This window comes from Aquarana catesbeiana, linkage group LG13, assembly GCF_042186555.1.
Source record: "Aquarana catesbeiana isolate 2022-GZ linkage group LG13, ASM4218655v1, whole genome shotgun sequence".
In the NCBI taxonomy this organism is placed as follows: domain Eukaryota; kingdom Metazoa; phylum Chordata; class Amphibia; order Anura; family Ranidae; genus Aquarana; species Aquarana catesbeiana.
In genome coordinates this window covers 227,128-250,197 of record NC_133336.1, presented here as the reverse complement: position 1 = coordinate 250,197, position 23,070 = coordinate 227,128, and the positions used below count along the sequence as shown (strand labels likewise).

The following is a 23,070-nucleotide window of genomic DNA, read 5'->3' as shown; positions in this document are numbered from 1 at the left end:
GGTCACCCAACCCATAAAATAGAGGGAACATTTGTACCCCAATACGGAGCGCTTCTCTTTATAACTGTTCACCTTACAATCATTTCCCGATCCTACATGAGCAGCAAAGGATTTTAGTTGAAAAAATATATATATAAAACACAAAGCGCTGTGATGCTAAATAGCCGATAATAACACATAAAACCAAGTGAGGCTGCTATCAAAAGAGAGTGTTTTCAGAGTCACTTAAAAAGAATAAATAATGATATTTGAAGCGCTTCACAATGTGCATGAAAATGAATATATAAGAATAAATATAAATAGTCAAATAAATCTTACTTAATTAAGGTGCTGAATCTGCTCCTGTCTAAGGCGGCTGACTGCTATAGTAAAACCTGCATATACCTTATCATTATAAGGCACACGTGAGTGGACTGAAGTTTGCCTGTGTACCTTGGTATCCTAACTATTGCACAATGATTGGTTTTTTCTCTTATCTGCCTGTTTATGATTCCCACATTGGTTGTGAATAGAAGCAAAAAACACATTGTTACTATCAATGAGCACCTTAATTAAGCAAGTGTTTTTAAACAGCTTTGCTAGTGATCAAAAGCTCTATACCAATCAGGATTCTACACCTGTATCATTGAACCTTCTGAATACATCCCTATATATTTATTTTTATGTGGATTTTTTACACATTTGGTGTCACTAATTTTTTATAATTTTACACTATTTTGATTGCTGGATTTTATAGGACTTTTTACTCACCGCTGGATTTATTTGACTATTTATATTTATTCTTATATATTCATTTTCATGCACATTGTGAAGCGCTTCAATATCATTATTTATTTAAAGGATTTTAGTTGCTGCTCTTCTCAGATACGATCGTTGGCCCTAAACTCTGACCATCCCTGAGAATGAATGAAGGTCGGAGTCTTCCTTATACGATCGCTGGCCCTAAACTCTGACCATCCCTGAGAATGAATGAAGGTCGGAGTCTTCCTTTGTACGATCGCTGGCCCTAAACTCTGACCATCCCCGAGAATGAATGAAGGTCGGAGTCTTCCTTTATACGATCGTTGGCCCTAAACTCTGACCATCCCTGAGAATGAATGAAGGTCGGAGTCTTCCTTTGTACGATCGTTGGCCCTAAACTCTGACCATCCCTGAGAATGAATGAAGGTCGGAGTCTTCCTTTATACGATCGCTGGCCCTAAACTCTGACCATCCCTGAGAATGAATGAAGGTCGGAGTCTTCCTTTGTACGATCGTTGGCCCTAAACTCTGACCATCCTGAGAATGAATGAAGGTCGGAGTCTTCCTTTGTACGATCGCTGGCCCTAAACTCTGACCATCCCTGAGAATGAATGAAGGTCGGAGTCTTCCTTTATACGATCGTTGGCCCTAAACTCTGACCATCCCTGAGAATGAATGAAGGTCGGAGTCTTCCTTTGTACGATCGTTGGCCCTAAACTCTGACCATCCCTGAGAATGAATGAAGGTCGGAGTCTTCCTTTGTACGATCGCTGGCCCTAAACTCTGACCATCCCCGAAAATGAATGAAGGTCGGAGTCTTCCTTTATACGATCGTTGGCCCTAAACTCTGACCATCCCTGAGAATGAATGAAGGTCAGAGTCTTCCTTTGTACGATCGTTGGCCCTAAACTCTGACCATCCCTGAGAATGAATGAAGGTCGGAGTCTTCCTTTATACAATCGTTGGCCCTAAACTCTGACCATCCCTGAGAATGAATGAAGGTCGGAGTCTTCCTTTGTACGATCGCTGGCCCTAAACTCTGACCATCCCTGAGAATGAATGAAGGTCGGAGTCCTCCAGGCAGAGAACATCTTACTCACCCGACGACCGCGCTGCACTATCTTTAGGTCAGAGGAATTTGGCTTCCATTTCAGAGAGTGGAAAATCTGCGACCTTTCTGTATACAGAGGAAGCGACTTCCAGCGACTGGCGGGATTGTGGAGCCGATGAGGTCATTGCTGAGTTCTTCATCCCCCTCACTGGATGACACCAACCCCGAGGAGGAAAAAAAATATCGGAATATTGAAGTCAGATTCAGACTTTGTATCCAGAAAGATTTCCCAAAATAAACAGAAGACTTCTGTATGGAACGTTCAGTCCCTGAGACCGGGACCCGTCCGAGGAACGGCATCTACAGAACCTCCACCATACCTCTGAAGAATAGAAGTCCCCAGTCCCCCATTTAGTCTACCCCCCCCCACCGTACTCCCGGCATGTCCCCCAGTCTACCCCCCCCCACCGTACTCCCGGCATGTCCCCCAGTCTACCCCCCCCCACCGTACTCCCGGCATGTCCCCCAGTCTACCCCCCCCCCCACCGTACTCCCGGCATGTCCCCCAGTCTACACCCCCCCCCCACCGTTCTCCCGGCATGTCCCCCAGTCTACCCCCCCCACCGTACTCCCGGCATGTCCCCCAGTCTACCCCCCCACCGTACTCCCGGCATGTCCCCCAGTCTACCCCCCCCCACCGTACTCCCGCATGTCCCCCAGTCTACCCCCACCTCTACCGTACTCCCGGCATGTCCCCCAGTCTACCCCCCCCTCTACCGTACTCCCGGCATGTCCCCCAGTCTACACCCCCCCCCCCCACCGTTCTCCCGGCATGTCCCCCAGTCTACCCCCCCCACCGTACTCCCGGCATGTCCCCCAGTCTACCCCCCCCACCGTACTCCCGGCATGTCCCCCAGTCTACCCCCCCACCGTACTCCCGGCATGTCCCCCAGTCTACCCCCCCACCGTACTCCCGGCATGTCCCCCAGTCTACCCCCCCCCCTCTACCGTACTCCCGGCCTGTCCCCCAGTCTACCCCCCCCCCCCTCTACCGTACTCCCGGCCTGTCCCCCAGTCTACCCCCCCCCCCACCGTACTCCCGGCATGTCCCCCAGTCTACCCCCCCCACCGTACTCCCGGCATGTCCCCCAGTCTACCCCCCCCACCGTACTCCCGGCATGTCCCCCAGTCTACCCCCCCCCACCGTACTCCCGGCATGTCCCCCAGTTTACCCCCCCCACCGTACTCCCGGCATGTCCCCCAGTCTACCCCCACCTCTACCGTACTCCCGGCATGTCCCCCAGTCTACCCCCCCCCCACCGTACTCCCGGCATGTCCCCCAGTCTACCCCCCCCCCCCCACCGTTCTCCCGGCATGTCCCCCAGTCTACCCCCCCCCACCGTACTCCCGGCATGTCCCCCAGTCTACCCCCCCACCGTACTCCCGGCATGTCCCCCAGTCTACCCCCCCCCCACCGTACTCCCGGCATGTCCCCCAGTCTACCCCCACCTCTACCGTACTCCCGGCATGTCCCCCAGTCTACCCCCCCCTCTACCGTACTCCCGGCATGTCCCCCAGTCTACACCCCCCCCCCCACCGTTCTCCCGGCATGTCCCCCAGTCTACCCCCCCCACCGTACTCCCGGCATGTCCCCCAGTCTACCCCCCCACCGTACTCCCGGCATGTCCCCCAGTCTACCCCCCCACCGTACTCCCGGCATGTCCCCCAGTCTACCCCCCCCCCTCTACCGTACTCCCGGCCTGTCCCCCAGTCTACCCCCCCCCCCCTCTACCGTACTCCCGGCCTGTCCCCCAGTCTACCCCCCCCCCCCACCGTACTCCCGGCATGTCCCCCAGTCTACCCCCCCCACCGTACTCCCGGCATGTCCCCCAGTCTACCCCCCCCACCGTACTCCCGGCATGTCCCCCAGTCTACCCCCCCCCCCCACCGTACTACCGGCATGTCCCCCAGTCTACCCCCCCCCCCACCGTACTCCCGGCATGTCCCCCAGTCTACCCCCCCCCCACCGTACTCCCGGCATGTCCCCCAGTCTACCCCCCCCCCCCCCGTACTCCCGGCATGTCCCCCAGTCTACCCCCCCTCTACCGTACTCCCGGCATGTCCCCCAGTCTACCCCCCCCCCCTCTACCGTACTCCCGGCATGTCCCCCAGTCTACCCCCCCCCCCCTCTACCGTACTCCCGGCATGTCCCCCAGTCTACCCCCACCCCTCTACCGTACTCCCGGCATGTCCCCCAGTCTACCCCCACCCCTCTACCGTACTCCCGGCATGTCCCCCAGTCTACCCCCCCCACCGTACTCCCGGCATGTCCCCAGACTACCCCTCCCCCACCGTACTCCCGGCATGTCCCCAGACTACCCCTCCCCCACCGTACACCCGGCATGTCCCCAGACTACCCCCCACCCTTACCGTACGCTCGGCATGTCCCCAAACTACCCCCCCACCATACTCTCGGCATGTCCCCAGACTACCCCCCCACCGTACTCTCGGCATGTCCCCAAACTACCCCCCCCCACCGTACTCTCGGCATGTCCCCAGACTACCCCCCCTCTACAGTACTCCCAGCATGTCTCTGGACTGAGTCCTCCAAGCGGCCCCCTCCTCCGTACTCCCAGCAGTTACCCACATTGAGTCCCAGCAGACCTCACAGTCACAGAGCTGTACACAGGATGCGTCTATATCAGAGAGGAGCACATGTGGGATTTATCAGAGCCGCTACAAGCCAAACTAAAGCCAAGTAAATGCCAAAACAGAGCCGACTCTGAGGGAGACGAGTCTACTGATCCATTAAGTTCCCGATTTCGTTTTCCTCGGATGAGCTCATCAATAATAATGGAGAGCAATCCATTGGTGGAAGCCTTGATAATGGAGAGCAAACCATTGGTGGAAGCCATGATAATGGGGAGCAAACCATTGGTGGAAGCCTTGATAATGGAGAGCAAACCATTGGTGGAAGCCATGATAATGGGGAGCAAACCATTGGTGGAAGCCTTGATAATGGAGAGCAATCCATTGGTGGAAGCCTTGATAATGGAGAGCAAACCATTGGTGGAAGCCATGATAATGGAGAGCAAACCATTGGTGGAAGCCTTGATAATGGAGAGCAAACCATTGGTGGAAGCCATGATAATGGAGAGGAATCCATTAGTGGAAGCCATGATAATGGAGAGCAATCCATTGGTGGAAGCAATAATGGAGAGCAATCCATTGGTGGAAGCCTTGATAATGGAGAGCAATCCATTAGTGGAAGCCTTGATAATGGAGAGCAAACCATTGGTGGAAGCCTTGATAATGGAGAGCAATCCATTGGTGGAAGCCTTGATAATGGAGAGCAAACCATTGGTGGAAGCCTTGATAATGGAGAGCAGTCCATTAGTGGAAGCCATGATAATGGAGAGCAAACCATTGGTGGAAGCCTTGATAATGGAGAGCAATCCATTGGTGGAAGCCTTGATAATGGAGAGCAAACCATTGGTGGAAGCCTTGATAATGGAGAGCAGTCCATTGGTGGAAGCCATGATAATGGAGAGCAAACCATTGGTGGAAGCCATGATAATGGAGAGCAATCCATTGGTGGAAGCCTTGATAATGGAGAGCAAACCATTGGTGGAAGCAATAATGGAGAGCAATCCATTGGTGGAAGCCATGATAATGGAGAGCAATCCATTGGTGGAAGCCTTGATAATGGAGAGCAAACCATTGGTGGAAGCAATAATGGAGAGCAATCCATTGGTGGAAGCCATACACATAACCTAGAATGAGATTGTCATCATCCGGCTCACTTACGGGAAATCACTTCTCCTGACAACCTACAATAAGGATGCAAATACTGAATGAAGGAAAGATGTCCGCAGCAACCAGTAGGGAGTGTGAAGAGTACAGACCTCCACTCCCTACCACAGCTTCCCCGCCTTAGGAGGGGTCAGGGGTGCAGAATGTACAGGTCAGTAGATCAAATACAATGAAAAATTACTTCCCTCTCAAAGCTAAAATCCCCTCCAGGACAGATTTCCCCCCCCCAATACAGATCCCCCCCCCGTATGGATCTCCCACAAATGTTAGATTTCCCCCTCAATACAGGTACACATCTCCCCCAGTAAACATCTCCACACCCCCAGTACAGATCCCCTCCCAGTACAGAACTCCCCAAAATTTTAGATCACCACCCCCCCCAGCACAGATCACCACCCCCCCGTACACATGTCCATCCCCCCCGTACAGATCCCCCCCAGTACACATGTCCACCCCCCCCGTACAGATCCCCTCCCCCAGTACACATGTCCACCCCCCCCAGTACACATGTCCACCCCCCGTACATGTCCACCCCCCCGTACACATGTCCACCCCCCCGTACAGATCCCCCCCAGTACACATGTCCACCCCCCCCGTACAGATCCCCCCCAGTACACATGTCCACCCCCCCGTACAGATCCCCCCAGTACACATGTCCACCCCCCCCCCGTACAGATCCCCCCAGTACACATGTCCACCCCCCCGTACAGATCCCCCCAGTACACATGTCCACCCCCCCCCCGTACAGATCCCCCCAGTACACATGTCCACCCCCCCCCCGTACAGATCCCCCCAGTACACATGTCCACCCCCCCCCCGTACAGATCCCCCCAGTACACATGTCCACCCCCCCCCCCCGTACAGATCCCCCCAGTACACATGTCCACCCCCCGTACAGATCCCCCCCCCCCCCAGTACACATGTCCACCCCCCCCGTACAGATCCCCCCCCCAGTACACATGTCCACCCCCCCCGTACAGATCCCCCCCCCAGTACACATGTCCACCCCCCCCGTACAGATCCCCCCCCAGTACACATGTCCACCCCCCCCGTACAGATCCCCCCCCAGTACACATGTCCACCCCCCCCCGTACAGATCCCCCCAGTACACATGTCCACCCCCCCCCCCGTACAGATCCCCCCAGTACACATGTCCACCCCCCGTACAGATCCCCCCCCCCCAGTACACATGTCCACCCCCCCCGTACAGATCCCCCCCCCCCAGTACACATGTCCACCCCCCCCGTACAGATCCCCCCCCCCAGTACACATGTCCACCCCCCCCGTACAGATCCCCCCCCAGTACACATGTCCACCCCCCCCGTACAGATCCCCCCCCAGTACACATGTCCACCCCCCCCGTACAGATCCCCCCAGTACACATGTCCACCCCCCCCCCCGTACAGATCCCCCCAGTACACATGTCCACCCCCCCCGTACAGATCCCCCCCCCCAGTACACATGTCCACCCCCCCCCGTACATATCCCCCCCCAGTACACATGTCCACCCCCCCCGGTACACATTTCCACCCCCCCGTACAGATCCCCCCAGTACACATGTCCACCCCCCCGTACAGATCCCCCCCCCCAGTACACATGTCCACCCCCCCCCCGTACATATCCCCCCCCAAGTACACATGTCCACCCCCCCCCGTACATATCCCCCCCCGGTACACATGTCCACCCCCCCCGTACATATCCCCCCCCGGTACACATTTCCACCCCCCCGTACAGATCCCCCCCCGGTACACATGTCCACCCCCCCGTACAGATCCCCCCCGGTACACATGTCCACCCCCCCAGTACACATGTCCACCCCCCCGTACAGATCCCCCCCAGTACACATGTCCACCCCCCCCCCGTACACATGACCACCCCCCCAGTACAGATCCCCCCCCCCCCGTACAGATCCCCCCAGTACACATGTCCACCCCCCAGTACAGAACTCCTCAAAATTTTAAATCCCCCCAGCACAGATCACCACCCCCCTTGAATACACATCCCCCCCCAGTACACACCTCCACCCCCCCCCCCAGTACACACCTCCACCCCCCCAGTACACACCTCCACCCCCCCCAGTACAAATCCCCCCTAGTACACACCTCCACCCCCCCCAGTACACACCTCCACCCCCCCGTAGTACAAATCCCCCCCCAGTACACACCTCTACCCCCCCGTAGTACAAATCCCCCCCCCAGTACACACCTCCACCCCCCCGTAGTACAAATCCCCCCCCAGTACACACCTCTACCCCCCCGTAGTACAAATCCCCCCCCAGTACACACCTCCACCCCCCCAGTACAAATTCCCCCCCCGTGTACACACCTCCACCCCCCAAGTACAAATCCCCCACCCCCCTGTTCAAATCTCCACCCCCCCAGTAAAATCCCCCTCCAGTACACACCTACACCCACCCACCCCCCCCCCCCCCCCCCCACCGTACAGATCTTCCCCAAATTTTAGATCCCCCCGTACAAAGGAGGGGGCTAAGAAGGGCCTTTCTCACCCTAATCTGCCTTTGCTCAGCTCACTCCTTCTGAACTGCCGATATCTGAGGGGTGTCGGTGCTGCACCACTGACTTGTCTGGGGGTCACCGTCTTATCTCCACCCTTATTTATCCCCCCCGCTGGTTACTGAATCCATCCCCCCCCCCCCCCGAGACATGGTTAGAGGAGGACGTTCCATACCTTCATCTCCTGACACCCAAACAGACCGCGACACCCAAACAGTCCGCGACACCCAAACAGTCCGCGACACCCAAACAGTCCGCGACACCCAAACAGTCCGCGACACCCAAACAGACCGCGACACCATATATTCTATGACACCCAAACAGACCGCGACACCATATATTCTATGACACCCAAACAGACCGCGACACCCAAACAGACCGCGACACCATATATTCTATGACACCCAAACAGTCCGCGACACCCAAACAGTCCGCGACACCCAAACAGTCCGCGACACCCTATATTCTATGTCACCCAAACAGTCCGCGACACCCAAACAGTCCGCGACACCCAAACAGTCCGCGACACCCTATATTCTATGACACCCAAACAGTCCGCGACACCCTATATTCTATGACACCCAAACAGTCCGCGACACCCAAACAGTCCGCGACACCCAAACAGTCCGCGACACCCAAACAGTCCGCGACACCCAAACAGTCCGCGACACCCAAACAGTCCGCGACACCCAAACAGTCCGCGACACCCAAACAGTCCGCGACACCCAAACAGTCCGCGACACCCAAACAGTCCGCGACACCCAAACAGTCCGCGACACCCAAACAGTCCGCGACACCCAAACAGTCCGCGACACCCAAACAGTCCGCGACACCCAAACAGTCCGCGACACCCAAACAGTCCGCGACACCCAAACAGTCCGCGACACCCAAACAGACCGCGACACCCAAACAGTCCGCGACACCCAAACAGTCCGCGACACCCTATATTCTATGACACCCAAACAGTCCGCGACACCCAAACAGTCCGCGACACCCAAACAGTCCGCGACACCCAAACAGTCCGCGACACCCAAACAGTCCGCGACACCCAAACAGTCCGCGACACCCAAACAGTCCGCGACACCCAAACAGCCCGCGACACCCAAACAGCCCGCGACACCATATATTCTATGACACCCAAACAGTCCGCGACACCCAAACAGTCCGCGACACCCAAACAGTCCGCGACACCCAAACAGTCCGCGACACCCAAACAGTCCGCGACACCCAAACAGTCCGCGACACCATATATTCTATGACACCCAAACAGTCCGCGACACCCAAACAGACCGCGACACCATATATTCTATGACACCCAAACAGCCCGCGACACCCAAACAGTCCGCGACACCCTATATTCTATGACACCCAAACAGCCCGCGACACCCAAACAGTCCGCGACACCCAAACAGTCCGCGACACCCAAACAGTCCGCGACACCATATATTCTATGACACCCAAACAGTCCGCGACACCCAAACAGTCCGCGACACCCTATATTCTATGACACCCAAACAGCCCGCGACACCCAAACAGTCCGCGACACCCAAACAGTCCGCGACACCCAAACAGTCCGCGACACCCAAACAGCCCGCGACACCCAAACAGCCCGCGACACCCAGCCCGCGACACCCAGCCCGCGACACCCTATATTCTATGACACCCAAACAGTCCGCGACACCCAAACAGTCCGCGACACCCAAACAGTCCGCGACACCCAAACAGTCCGCGACACCCAAACAGTCCGCGACACCATATATTCTATGACACCCAAACAGTCCGCGACACCCAAACAGACCGCGACACCATATATTCTATGACACCCAAACAGTCCGCGACACCCAAACAGTCCGCGACACCCTATATTCTGTGACACCCAAACAGTCCGCGACACCATATATTCTGTGACACCCAAACAGTCCGCGACACCCAAACAGTCCGCGACACCCAAACAGTCCGCGACACCCAAACAGACCGCGACACCCAAACAGACCGCGACACCCAAACAGACCGCGACACCCAAACAGACCGCGACACCCAAACAGACCGCGACACCCAAACAGACCGCGACACCCAAACAGACCGCGACACCCAAACAGTCCGCGACACCCAAACAGACCGCGACACCCAAACAGTCCGCGACACCCAAACAGTCCGCGACACCCAAACAGTCCGCGACACCCAGACCGCGACACCCAGACCGCGACACCCAAACAGACCGCGACACCCAAACAGACCGCGACACCCAAACAGACCGCGACACCCAAACAGACCGCGACACCCAAACAGACCGCGACACCCAAACAGACCGCGACACCCAAACAGACCGCGACACCCAAACAGACCGCGACACCCAAACAGTCCGCGACACCCAGCCCACGACACCCAAACAGACCGCGACACCCAAACAGTCCGCGACACCCAAACAGTCCGCGACACCCTATATTCTATGACACCCAAACAGTCCGCGACACCCAAACAGTCCGCGACACCCAAACAGTCCGCGACACCCAAACAGTCCGCGACACCCAAACAGTCCGCGACACCATATATTCTATGACACCCAAACAGTCCGCGACACCCAAACAGACCACGACACCATATATTCTATGACACCCAAACAGTCCGCGACACCCAAACAGTCCGCGACACCCAAACAGTCCGCGACACCCAAACAGTCCGCGACACCATATATTCTATGACACCCAAACAGCCCGCGACACCATATATTCTGTGACACCCAAACAGTCCGCGACACCCAAACAGTCCGCGACACCCAAACAGTCCGCGACACCCAAACAGTCCGCGACACCCAAACAGCCCGCGACACCCAAACAGCCCGCGACACCCAAACAGCCCGCGACACCCAAACAGTCCGCGACACCATATATTCTGTGACACCCAAACAGTCCGCGACACCAAAATATTCTATGACACCCAAACAGTCCGCGACACCCAGCCCGCGACACCCAGCCCGCGACACCCAGTATTCTATGACACCCAAACAGTCCGCGACACCCAAACAGTCCGCGACACCCAGCCCGCGACACCCAGCCCGCGACACCATATATTCTGTGACACCCAAACAGTCCGCGACACCAAAATATTCTATGACACCCAAACAGTCCGCGACACCCAGCCCGCGACACCCAGCCCGCGACACCCAGTATTCTATGACACCCAAACAGTCCGCGACACCCAAACAGTCCGCGACACCCAAACAGTCCGCGACACCCAAACAGTCCGCGACACCAAAATATTCTGCGACACCATATATTCTGTGACACCCAAACAGTCCGCGACACCCAAACAGTCCGCGACACCCAAACAGTCCGCGACACCCAAACAGTCCGCGACACCCAAACAGTCCGCGACACCCAAACAGTCCGCGACACCCAAACAGTCCGCGACACCCAAACAGTCCGCGACACCCAAACAGTCCGCGACACCATATATTCTGTGACACCCAAACAGTCCGCGACACCCAAACAGTCCGCGACACCCAAACAGTCCCCGACACCATATATTCTGTGACACCCAAACAGTCCGCGACACCCAAACAGTCCGCGACACCCAAATATTCTGCGACACCATATATTCTGTGACACCCAAACAGTCCGCGACACCCAAACAGTCCGCGACACCCAAACAGTCCGCGACACCCAAACAGTCCGCGACACCCAAACAGTCCGCGACACCCAAACAGTCCGCGACACCCAGCCCGCGACACCATATATTCTGTGACACCCAAATATTCTATGACACCCAAACAGTCCGCGACACCCAGCCCGCGACACCCAGTCCACGACACCCTATATTCTATGACACCCAAACATTCCGCGAAACCCAAACAGTCCGCGACACCCAGTCCCCGACACCATATATTCTATGACACCCAAACAGTCCACGACACCAAAATATTCCGCGACACCCAAACAGTCCGCGACACCCAAACAGTCCGCGACACCCAAACAGTCCGCGACACCCAAACAGTCCGCGACACCCAAACAGTCCGCGACACCCAAACAGTCCGCGACACCATATATTCTGTGACACCCAAACAGTCCGCGACACCATATACAATGTATTCTGTTGTAGAAGATCCTTTATGCAGCTCATAGTGGAGACAATGAAGGGTCATTGATTGACCTCCTGATGGCGCTCTCCATGGGGAATATTATCCAATCAGGAGAGGTCATTAGGAAATGGATCTGGTGTTTCTGATTGGTCAATGTTTATAGTGAAAGGTGATTAATGCCGATCGATGCGACCGTTCATTCCGCCATGACAGCACTCTACATTTCATCGCATCTTCCTGATTGCTCTCCATTAGTCTAACACAGGAAATGAGAAATCAACCGAACCTGCATGGACATCGATCAAAACGCGTCAAAGGAAATGTGAAATTCTGAGGTCGAAAACTAAAAAAACTCTCAGAAATGAATTAAATGGCCAGCTGAAGGTCTAACCCCACCCCCGAAGGTCTAACCCCACCCCCGAAGCCATGGCCTGCCACACGCTTTCCTCTACCCAACAAAAGCCCAACCAAAATTGATGCTCTGTACAGTGCGGTGACAGGTGGGCGAGACTCCCATTGGACAGTGCTAGTTGGACCTACACCCTCAGCCGCCCTAAACCATCAACTACACCCTCTTCTGACCTAAACCCCCACCCGACCACCAGCTGCCTTCGCAACCCTAACCCCAACCAAACCAAACCAACCCAACCCCAACCAAACCCCAAACCCAACCCCAACCCAACCTGACCCCAACCCAACCAACCCCAACCACACCCCAACCCCAAACACACCCCAACCCCAAACACACCCCAACCCCAAACCCAACCCAACCAAAACCAAACCTCAACCACACCAAACCAACCCCAACCACACCCCAACCCCAAACCAAAACCCACCCAAAACCAAACCCCAACCCCACCTAACCCCAACCAAACAAAACCAACCCCAACCACACCCCAACCCAAAACCCAACCCCAAACCAAAACCAAACCAAACCTAACCCCAACCCCAACCCCAACCACACCTAACCCTAACCCCAACCCCAACCCCCAACCACACCTAACCCCAACCACACCTAACCAAAACCAAACCCCAACCCCACCTAACCAAAACCAAACCCCAACCCCACCTAACCAAAACCAAACCCCAACCCCACCTAACCCTAACCCCAAACCAAACCCCAACCACATAGAGTTGCCACCTCATCCCTTTAAACCCGAACACCTTTGAATTACACAGGTTCTGAGGCTAATTAAATGCAGATGAGGCACCAAGTGAGTTTAATTACCACCTTAATCAGCCACAGAACCTGTGTGATTAATATGTGTTCGGGTTTAAAGGGATGAGGTGGCAACCATACAACCACACCTAACCCCAACCAAACCAACCCCAACCACACCTAACCCCAACCACACCCCAAACCAAAACCCAAACCAAAACCCAACCCAACCCCACCTAACCCCAACCACACCTAACCCCAACCACACCTAACCCCAACCCCAACCAAACAAAACCAACCCCAACCACACCTAACCCCAAACCAAAACCCAACCACACCAAACCCCAACCACACCTAACCCCAAACCAAAATCCAACCAAACAAAACCAACCCCAACCCAAAACCAAACCCCAACCCCAACCAAAACCTAACCACACCACTAACTAAACACCGGAGGAATGTGGGGGGGGGGGGGGGTGTCACGCCGTCTACCTCTCTGACTGGGGCTCTGGAATTTGGAGGCCAAGTCAACACTCCCAACTCATAGTGAAGTTCCTCCATTGCTCCTTCCTCCAGTTCTGTGGAGGATTGTTGGCTCTGTGACCCCGAACTTCACATCTTCTCCGATATCTGCCTTCCAGTGTCGCCGGTTATAATGTTGTGGGGGAGGGGGGAGAGGCACCGGAGTGTGAGGGGGGGGGGGAGGGGTGAGAATACAGAAACACATACCGGACCGAACACTCCTCCCCGGTACTCACCGTGACAGAAGGAGAAGAGCGGGGCGGTGTCATACAGAGCGGAGTATCCGTCCTCCATACTGCCCGATCCTCACCACACCCCCTTCTGTTACCATGACAACCGCCAGACCGACACCCCGCCCCTTTCCCGACACAGGCCCCGCCCTTACCATTAACCCTTCCCGCCCCTGATCGGCGACTCCGCCCCTCCATACCGAACTAGATCATTACCGCCCGGTACTACTAATACTACCGCCCCCCATTTATTATTCTACAACCGATAATGACGACCTGAGAGAAGACTGTGCGAAATCTCCGCAAATCTCCCACCACACACTCCTCCCACTACAGACTCCTCCCACCACACACTCCTCCCACTACAGACTCCTCCCACTACAGACTCCTCCCACCACAGACTCCTCCCACCACACACTCCTCCCACCACAAACTCCTCCCACCACACACTCCTCCCACCACAGACTCCTCCCACCACACACTCCTCCCACTACAGACTCCTCCCACCACAGACTCCTCCCACCACACACTCCTCCCACCACAAACTCCTCCCACCACACACTCCTCCCACCACAGACTCCTCCCACCACACACTCCTCCCACCACAGACTCCTCCCACCACAGACTCCTCCCACTACAGACTCCTCCCACTACAGACTCCTCCCACCACAGACTCCTCCCACCACAGACTCCTCCCACCACAAACTCCTCCCACTACAGACTCCTCCCACTACAGACTCCTCCCACTACAGACTCCTCCCACCACACACTCCTCCCACCACACACTCCTCCCACCACAGACTCCTCCCACCACACACTCCTCCCACCACAGACTCCTCCCACCACACACTCCTCCCACCACAAACTCCTCCCACCACAGACTCCTCCCACCACAGACTCCTCCCACCACAGACTCCTCCCACCACACACTCCTCCCACCACACACTCCTCCCACCACAGACTCCTCCCACTACAGACTCCTCCCACCACAGACTCCTCCCACCACACACTCCTCCCACCACACACTCCTCCCACCACACACTCCTCCCACCACAGACTCCTCCCACTACAGACTCCTCCCACTACAGACTCCTCCCACCACAGACTCCTCCCACCACACACTCCTCCCACCACACACTCCTCCCACTACAGACTCCTCCCACCACACACTCCTCCCACCACACACTCCTCCCACCACAGACTCCTCCCACCACAGACTCCTCCCACTACAGACTCCTCCCACTACAGACTCCTCCCACCACAGACTCCTCCCACCACAAACTCCTCCCACCATACTCCTCCCACCACAGACTCCTCCCACCACAGACTCCTCCCACCACACACTCCTCCCACCACACACTCCTCCCACCACACACTCCTCCCACCACAGACTCCTCCCACCACACACTCCTCCCACCACACACTCCTCCCACCACAGACTCCTCCCACCACACACTCCTCCCACCACAGACTCCTCCCACCACACACTCCTCCCACCACAGACTCCTCCCACCACACACTCCTCCCACCACAGACTCCTCCCACCACAGACTCCTCCCACCACAGACTCCTCCCACCACAGACTCCTCCCACCACAGACTCCTCCCACCACACACTCCTCCCACCACAGACTCCTCCCACCACACACTCCTCCCACTACAGACTCCTCCCACCACACACTCCTCCCACCACAGACTCCTCCCACCACACACTCCTCCCACCACACACTCCTCCCACCACAGACTCCTCCCACCACACACTCCTCCCACTACAGACTCCTCCCACCACACACTCCTCCCACCACAGACTCCTCCCACCACACACTCCTCCCACCACAGACTCCTCCCACCACAGACTCCTCCCACCACACACTCCTCCCACCACAGACTCCTCCCACCACACACTCCTCCCACTACAGACTCCTCCCACCACAGACTCCTCCCACCACACACTCCTCCCACCACACACTCCTCCCACCACACACTCCTCCCACCACACACTCCTCCCACCACACACTCCTCCCACCACACACTCCTCCCACCACACACTCCTCCCACTACAGACTCCTCCCACCACAGACTCCTCCCACCACAGACTCCTCCCACCACACACTCCTCCCACCACACACTCCTCCCACTACAGACTCCTCCCACCACACACTCCTCCCACCACAGACTCCTCCCACCACACACTCCTCCCACCACACACTCCTCCCACTACAGACTCCTCCCACCACACACTCCTCCCACCACACACTCCTCCCACTACAGACTCCTCCCACCACAGACTCCTCCCACCACACACTCCTCCCAGCACAGACTCCTCCCACCACACACTCCTCCCACCACACACTCCTCCCTCCACACACTCCTCCCACCACAGACTCCTCCCACCACACACTCCTCCCACCACAGACTCCTCCTACCACACACTCCTCCCACTACAGACTCCTCCCACCACACACTCCTCCCACCACACACTCCTCCCTCCACACACTCCTCCCACCACACACTCCTCCCACCACACACTCCTCCCACTACAGACTCCTCCCACCACAGACTCCTCCCACCACACACTCCTCCCACCACAGACTCCTCCCACTACAGACTCCTCCCACCACACACTCCTCCCACTACAGACTCCTCCCACCACACACTCCTCCCACTACAGACTCCTCCCACCACAGACTCCTCCCACTACAGACTCCTCCCACCACAAACTCCTCCCACCACAGACTCCTCCCATCACAGACTCCTCCCATGTACATTAGTATCACAGACTCCTCCCATGTACATAAGTATCACAGGCTCCTCCCATGTACATAAGTATCACAGGCTCCTCCCATGTACATAAGTATCACAGACTCCTCCCATCACAGACTTCTCCCATGTACATAAATATCACAGGCTCCTCCCATGTACATAAATATCACAGGCTCCTCCTATGTACATAAGTATCACAGGCTCCTCCCATGTACATAAGTATCATAGACTCCTCCCACCACAGACTCCTCCCATCACAGGTTCCTCCCATGTACACAAGTATCACAGGCTCCTCCCATGTACATAAATATCACAGGCTCCTCCCATGTACACAAGTATCACAGGCTCCTCCCATGTACACAAGTATCACAGGCTCCTCCCATGTACACAAGTATCACAGACTCCTCCCATGTACATAAGTATCACAGACTCCTCCCATGTACATAAGTATCACAGACTCCTCCCATGTACATAAATATCACAGGATCCTTCCATGTACATAAGTATCACAGACTCCTCCCATGTACATAAGTATCACAGGCTCCTCCCATGTACATAAGTATCACAGGCTCCTCCCATGTACATAAGTATCACAGGCTCCTCCCATGTACATAAGTATCACAGACTCCTCCCATGTACATAAGTATCACAGACTCCTCCCATGTACATAAGTATCACAGGATCCTTCCATGTACATAGGTATCACAGACTCCTCCCATGTACATAAGTATCACAGACTCCTCCCATGTACATAAGTATCACAGACTCCTCCCATGTACATAAGTATCACAGACTCCTCCCATGTACATAAATATCACAGGATCCTTCCATGTACATAAGTATCACAGACTCCTCCCATGTACATAAGTATCACAGGCTCCTCCCATGTACATAAGTATCACAGACTCCTCCCATGTACATAAGTATCACAGGCTCCTCCCATGTACATAAGTATCACAGGCTCCTCCCATGTACATAAGTTTTACAGACTCCTCCCATGTACATAAGTATCACAGGCTCCTCCCATGTACATAAGTATCACAGGCTCCTCCCATAACAGGCTCCTCCCATGTACATAAGTATCACAGGCTCCTCCCATAACAGGCTCCTCCCATGTACATAAGTATCACAGCCTTTGCTCAATACTTTGGTGAAGCTCCTTTGGCACCAATTACAGCCTCCAGTCTTGTTGAGTATGATGCTACAAGCTTGGCACACCTATTTTTGGGCAGTTTCTCCCGTTCTTTGTAGGACCTCTCCAGCTCCATCAGGTTGGATGGGGAGTGTCGGTGCACAGCCATGTTCAGATCTCTCCAGAGATGTTCAATCGGATTCAAGTCTGGGCTCTGGCTTGACCACTCAAGGACATTCACAGAGTTGTCCCGGAGTCACTCCTTTGTTATCTTGACTGTGTCTTAGGGTCGTTGTCTTGTTGGAAGCTGAACCTTCACCCAGTCTGAGGTCCAGAGCAATCTGGAGCAGGTTTTCATCAAGGAGGTCTCTGTACATTGCTGCATTCATGTTTCCCTCCATCCTGACTAGTCTCCCAGTTCCTGCCACTGAAAAACTTCCCCACAGCATGATGCTGCCACCACCATGCTTCACTGTAGGGATGGTATTGGTCAGGTGATGAGCGGTGCCTGGTTTCCTCCAGACATGACACTTGCCATTCATTCAGAGTTCAATTTTTGTTTCATCAGACCAGAGAATTTTGTTTCTCATGGTCTGATAGTCCTTCAGGTGCCTTTTGGCAAACTCCAGGTGGGCTGTCATGTGCCTTTTACTGAGAAGTGTCTTCCGTCTGGCCACTCTACCATACAGGCCTGATTGGTGGAGTGCTGTAGAGGTGGTTGTTCTTCTGGAAGGTTCTTTCAATTGATGTATTGGGGAATTAAAGGAAATCCAAAAACAGAAGGATTCCCTTCAGACTGGGAGTCTTGTAGATACCATCAGCTCTCAGTTCCTCACCCACATTTGCCATTGTCGAGGGACCCTCTTTATAAGAAATTCACCAACTGGAGGCAATGAATTCATTAATCTGTCCTGGACAGCCGGACAAATAGATAGGCGAACTCCCTGAGACTCAGCTTCTCTGTGTTGTCTCACTTCATTAAAGTAATTTTCACATGCCAACATTGAGCCTTGACCCCACAGGACCATTCCATTCTCTTAATTAGACAATTAGGAGACTGATGATGTGACCAGGAATGGGAACATCCACTCCAAGACCATCTTGACCACCTAAGAGAAGGTGCTATGAGGAGCTCTTCCGGAATAATGCTGGGAGGATTGAGGAGATCTGGATCTGTTTTCCTGCAGGGTGTCGGACACATGGGTTCCAAATGGGTTTAGGACTCCTGGCCAATCAGGTCTCAGGACACACTTCCTGTTCACCCGGGAGAAGAAGCAACGGTCTGGCTCTTCCTTCCCCCTGCTCCCTGAGTTAAGGTCAGTCTCCAGCAAGGGTGGAGCCGCCCCGTTCTCATACATCTAACGCCGGGGGTGGGGTAGGGGGGGTGCTTGTGGTGATCGTTGACCAACAATATAAGGGACATTCTTCTCACTGATCACCAATGTAAGGAACATTCTTCTCACTGACCACCAATGTAAGGAACATTCTTCCCATTGATCACCAATGTAAGGAGCATTCTTCTCACTGATCACCAATGTAAGGAACATTCTTCTCATTGATCACCAATGTAAGGAACATTCTTCTCACTGACCACCAATGTAAGGAACATTCTTCCCACTGATCACCAATGTAAGGAACATTCTTCTCACTGATCACCAATGTAAGGGACATTCTTCTCACTGATCACCAATGTAAGGAACATTCTTCTCACTGATCACCAATGTAAGGAACATTCTTCTCACTGATCACCAATGTAAGGAACATTCTTCTCACTGATCACCAATGTAAGGAACATTCTTCTCACTGATCACCAATGTAAGGAACATTCTTCTCACTGATCACCAATGTAAGGAACATTCTTCTCACTGATCACCAATGTAAGGAACATTCTTCTCACTGATCACCAATGTAAGGAACATTCTTCTCACTGATCACCAATGTAAGGAACATTCTTCTCACTGATCACCAATGTAAGGAACATTCTTCTCACTGATCACCAATGTAAGGGACATTCTTCTCACTGATCACCAATGTAAGGGACATTCTTCTCACTGATCACCAATGTAAGGAACATTCTTCTCACTGATCACCAATGTAAGGGACATTCTTCTCACTGATCACCAATGTAAGGGACATTCTTCTCACTGATCACCAATGTAAGGAACATTCTTCTCACTGATCACCAATGTAAGGGACATTCTTCTCACTGATCACCAATGTAAGGAACATTCTTCTCACTGATCACCAATGTAAGGGACATTCTTCTCACTGATCACCAATGTAAGGAACATTCTTCACACTGACCACCAATGTAAGGAACATTCTTCCTGCTGACCACCAATGTAAGGAGTATTCACACTTGCGCAACTTGTCATGCGACTTAGGGTTAGCCCAAAGTCACTTGACAAGTAGCACCCAATGTTTTCCAACGAGTACCATTCATACCTGTGCGACTTAAAGTCGCAGTTCCTGCACTACTTTGGTCCAATTTTCATGGGACTTGAGGGCCATAGACTTCAATGTAAACACTCAAAATTCACATGAAAGTCGCACCTGCATAATATACATGCGACTTGTGTACAACTTTGTAAAGCACAAACAATCACATAGTCTGCTTTTTGACCCCTGCCAAGCCCATCCCTTCTACAGAGAAGCCCTTCCCGAGCAAATTGTCCATCCATCTCCGTTCCTCTTTTCCCTTATGCAAGAAAAATGAGTTCTAACCTTAACCATAACCATAACCCTAACTCATACATGTGCGTCTTAAAGTTGCAGTGACTTTAAAGTCGTTCCTGCACTACTTTGGTCTGACTTTCACGGGACTTGACAGCCATAGACTTCAATGTAAGCACCATTGGCGGCCCCATCAATTAGGAGGGCCCGGCCACCTCCCCCTCTATCCATGCCACCCCCTATATGGTTAATAGATAAATTCATGTATAGCATGAATCTATCCACGGCCGCCGCAGCCACCCCCTATTTATGCATTCGGCCCCTTTCAGGACACCAGGTGCATGAATTACAGCAGCGGGGGTGTTTTTGAAGCACCTGATTAGAGCCATAGACTCTTATAGGCTTCAAAATAGAGTGGGCTTGTGGCGCAGAGCATTGCGCCATGAGCCCACCCAGGTGTTACAACAGCGAATGAATATTCCCTGTGGAAACACTGATTCTCAATCCAGCCAATCAGAAGTGGGTGTGAGACCCGTTTTCCGGTTGGCCGCCAAGAAGAAGGGAGGAAACTGAGGCTACCGCTGCCGCCGTGAAGACCCGTGGAGAGCAGGGGAATGGGAGGCCACCAATGAGCAGGGGAAGCTGCCGGTGAAGTGATGGGGTAAGTGCTACCGACCAACTGGGGGAAGGTGTCATAGACTTCAATGTAAACATTCAAAACTCGCATGAAAGTCGCACCTGCATAATATACATGCGACTTGTGTGCAACTTTATAAAGCACAAACAATCACATAGTCTGCTTTTTGACCCCTGCCAAGCCCTACAGAGAAGCCCCTCTCGAGCAAATTGTCCATCCATCTCTGTTCCTGGTGTCCCTTCTGCAAGAGAAATGAGCTCTAACCCTAACCCTAAGGTGATAACCCTAAGGCCATAACCCTAGCAATAAACCTAGCCCTAGCCATAACCCTCAGGAGAAGGAATTGTGTCACACCATGTATGTTAGTTTTGGTCAGTCACATCAAGTTGCACTGTAAAGTCGCAGTGGAATTTGCACGATTTGGGAGTTGCACAAGTGTGAATGGAGTCTTAAGGTCATGCAAAAACGTGCAATCAATGAGACTTTCTGCCATTTTTGTTCAGGCCTTTAATCACCAGTAAAACTTGGGGGAGATCTCGCCTGGACATTGTGCGTTCTCCAAGTCACACAAAGAAGCCACCAATTTCAGATGTCGGGGGATGGGATTTCTACGCTTTGATGTGATGCTTTGGAGCGTTGCACCCTCCGGATTATCGCTGAACTATGAATTGAACTTTCCCAGATAAGGAAAGTCCTTCCACAGCAGGAATCCATTCCATTGGATGACATTCCACTGGTGGATTTATTTCCAGCTTCCAAGCAATTCCCGACTTTCCTCAGTTTGGGAAGAATCCTCATTCATTTCCCGGGAAGGTGGGAATATGTTTAGTATTCCTGTCAGGTCCAGGAAGTGTCAGAAATAATGCATGGACATTCGATCAGCGTTCCGGGATACAAGATCCGCATGACCCCCCCTCACCCACTGAAACCCAAGATGAGAACTGGATTCCTTTTCAGAAGGAACCAGAATAGGCGGGGGAGGGGGGGCAGGCCTGGGAACTGCCTGGGGCTGATGTGTGTCATGGAGAAAATCCTTTGTGGGGCTTACATGACGGAAGCAACGGCTTATCCTATAATAACTTCACCCCAGAAAGTCTGTGGCCTGGAAAATGAACTCACCCCGGCCTTTGTGACCGGGAAAGTCTTTTAAAGCTGACAATACACATTACAATCTGATTGTACGAGTTCAACCAACCAGACAACAGCTCTGTGATCTGATAGAAAATACATGCAATGAATTTCTAGATGTGGAATCCTCCACGCCGAGCGATTATATTGTGATAGTGGGGGGACTTCCCTGCCTTCGGAATACGCGGCTATCTGACCGGGTCCTCTATGCAAGGAGCTTCCTTCCCACTGACCACACTAGACATGTGCATGACCAAAACATTTCTTTCCTTAAATTCGGTTGAATTGTTCAATTTGTATTCGGGGTTCATATTCGGGATTCGTTTTCGGGGTTCATATTCGGGGTTCGTATTCGGGGCTCGTATTCGGGGCTCGTATTCGGGGTTCAAATTCGGTGTTCATATTCGGGGTTCGTATTCGGGGCTCGTATTCGGGGTTCAAATTCGGGGTTCGTATTCGGGGTTCATATTCGGGGTTCGTATTCGGGGTTCATATTCGGGGTTCATATTCGGGGTTCGTATTCAGGGCTCGTATTCGGGATTCGTTTTCGGGGTTCTTATATTCGGGATTCGTATTCGGGGTTCATATTCGGGATTCGTATTCGGGGTTCATATTCGGGGTTCGTATTCAG

At 53.8% G+C, this 23,070-nt stretch overlaps 1 protein-coding gene across 1 annotated transcript in view; it reads right to left on the bottom strand.

Moving 5' to 3' along the window:
• EML1 (EMAP like 1) overlaps positions 1-14,261 on the bottom strand; it is a gene marked incomplete in the record, with an annotated part of 215,487 nt that extends 201,226 nt beyond the window's left edge. Inside the window, 1 exon segment of the mRNA XM_073609641.1 lies at positions 14,114-14,261. Coding sequence (XP_073465742.1) covers positions 14,114-14,171 — 58 coding nt within the window.
• Positions 14,262-23,070: the final 8,809 nt, after the last annotated feature.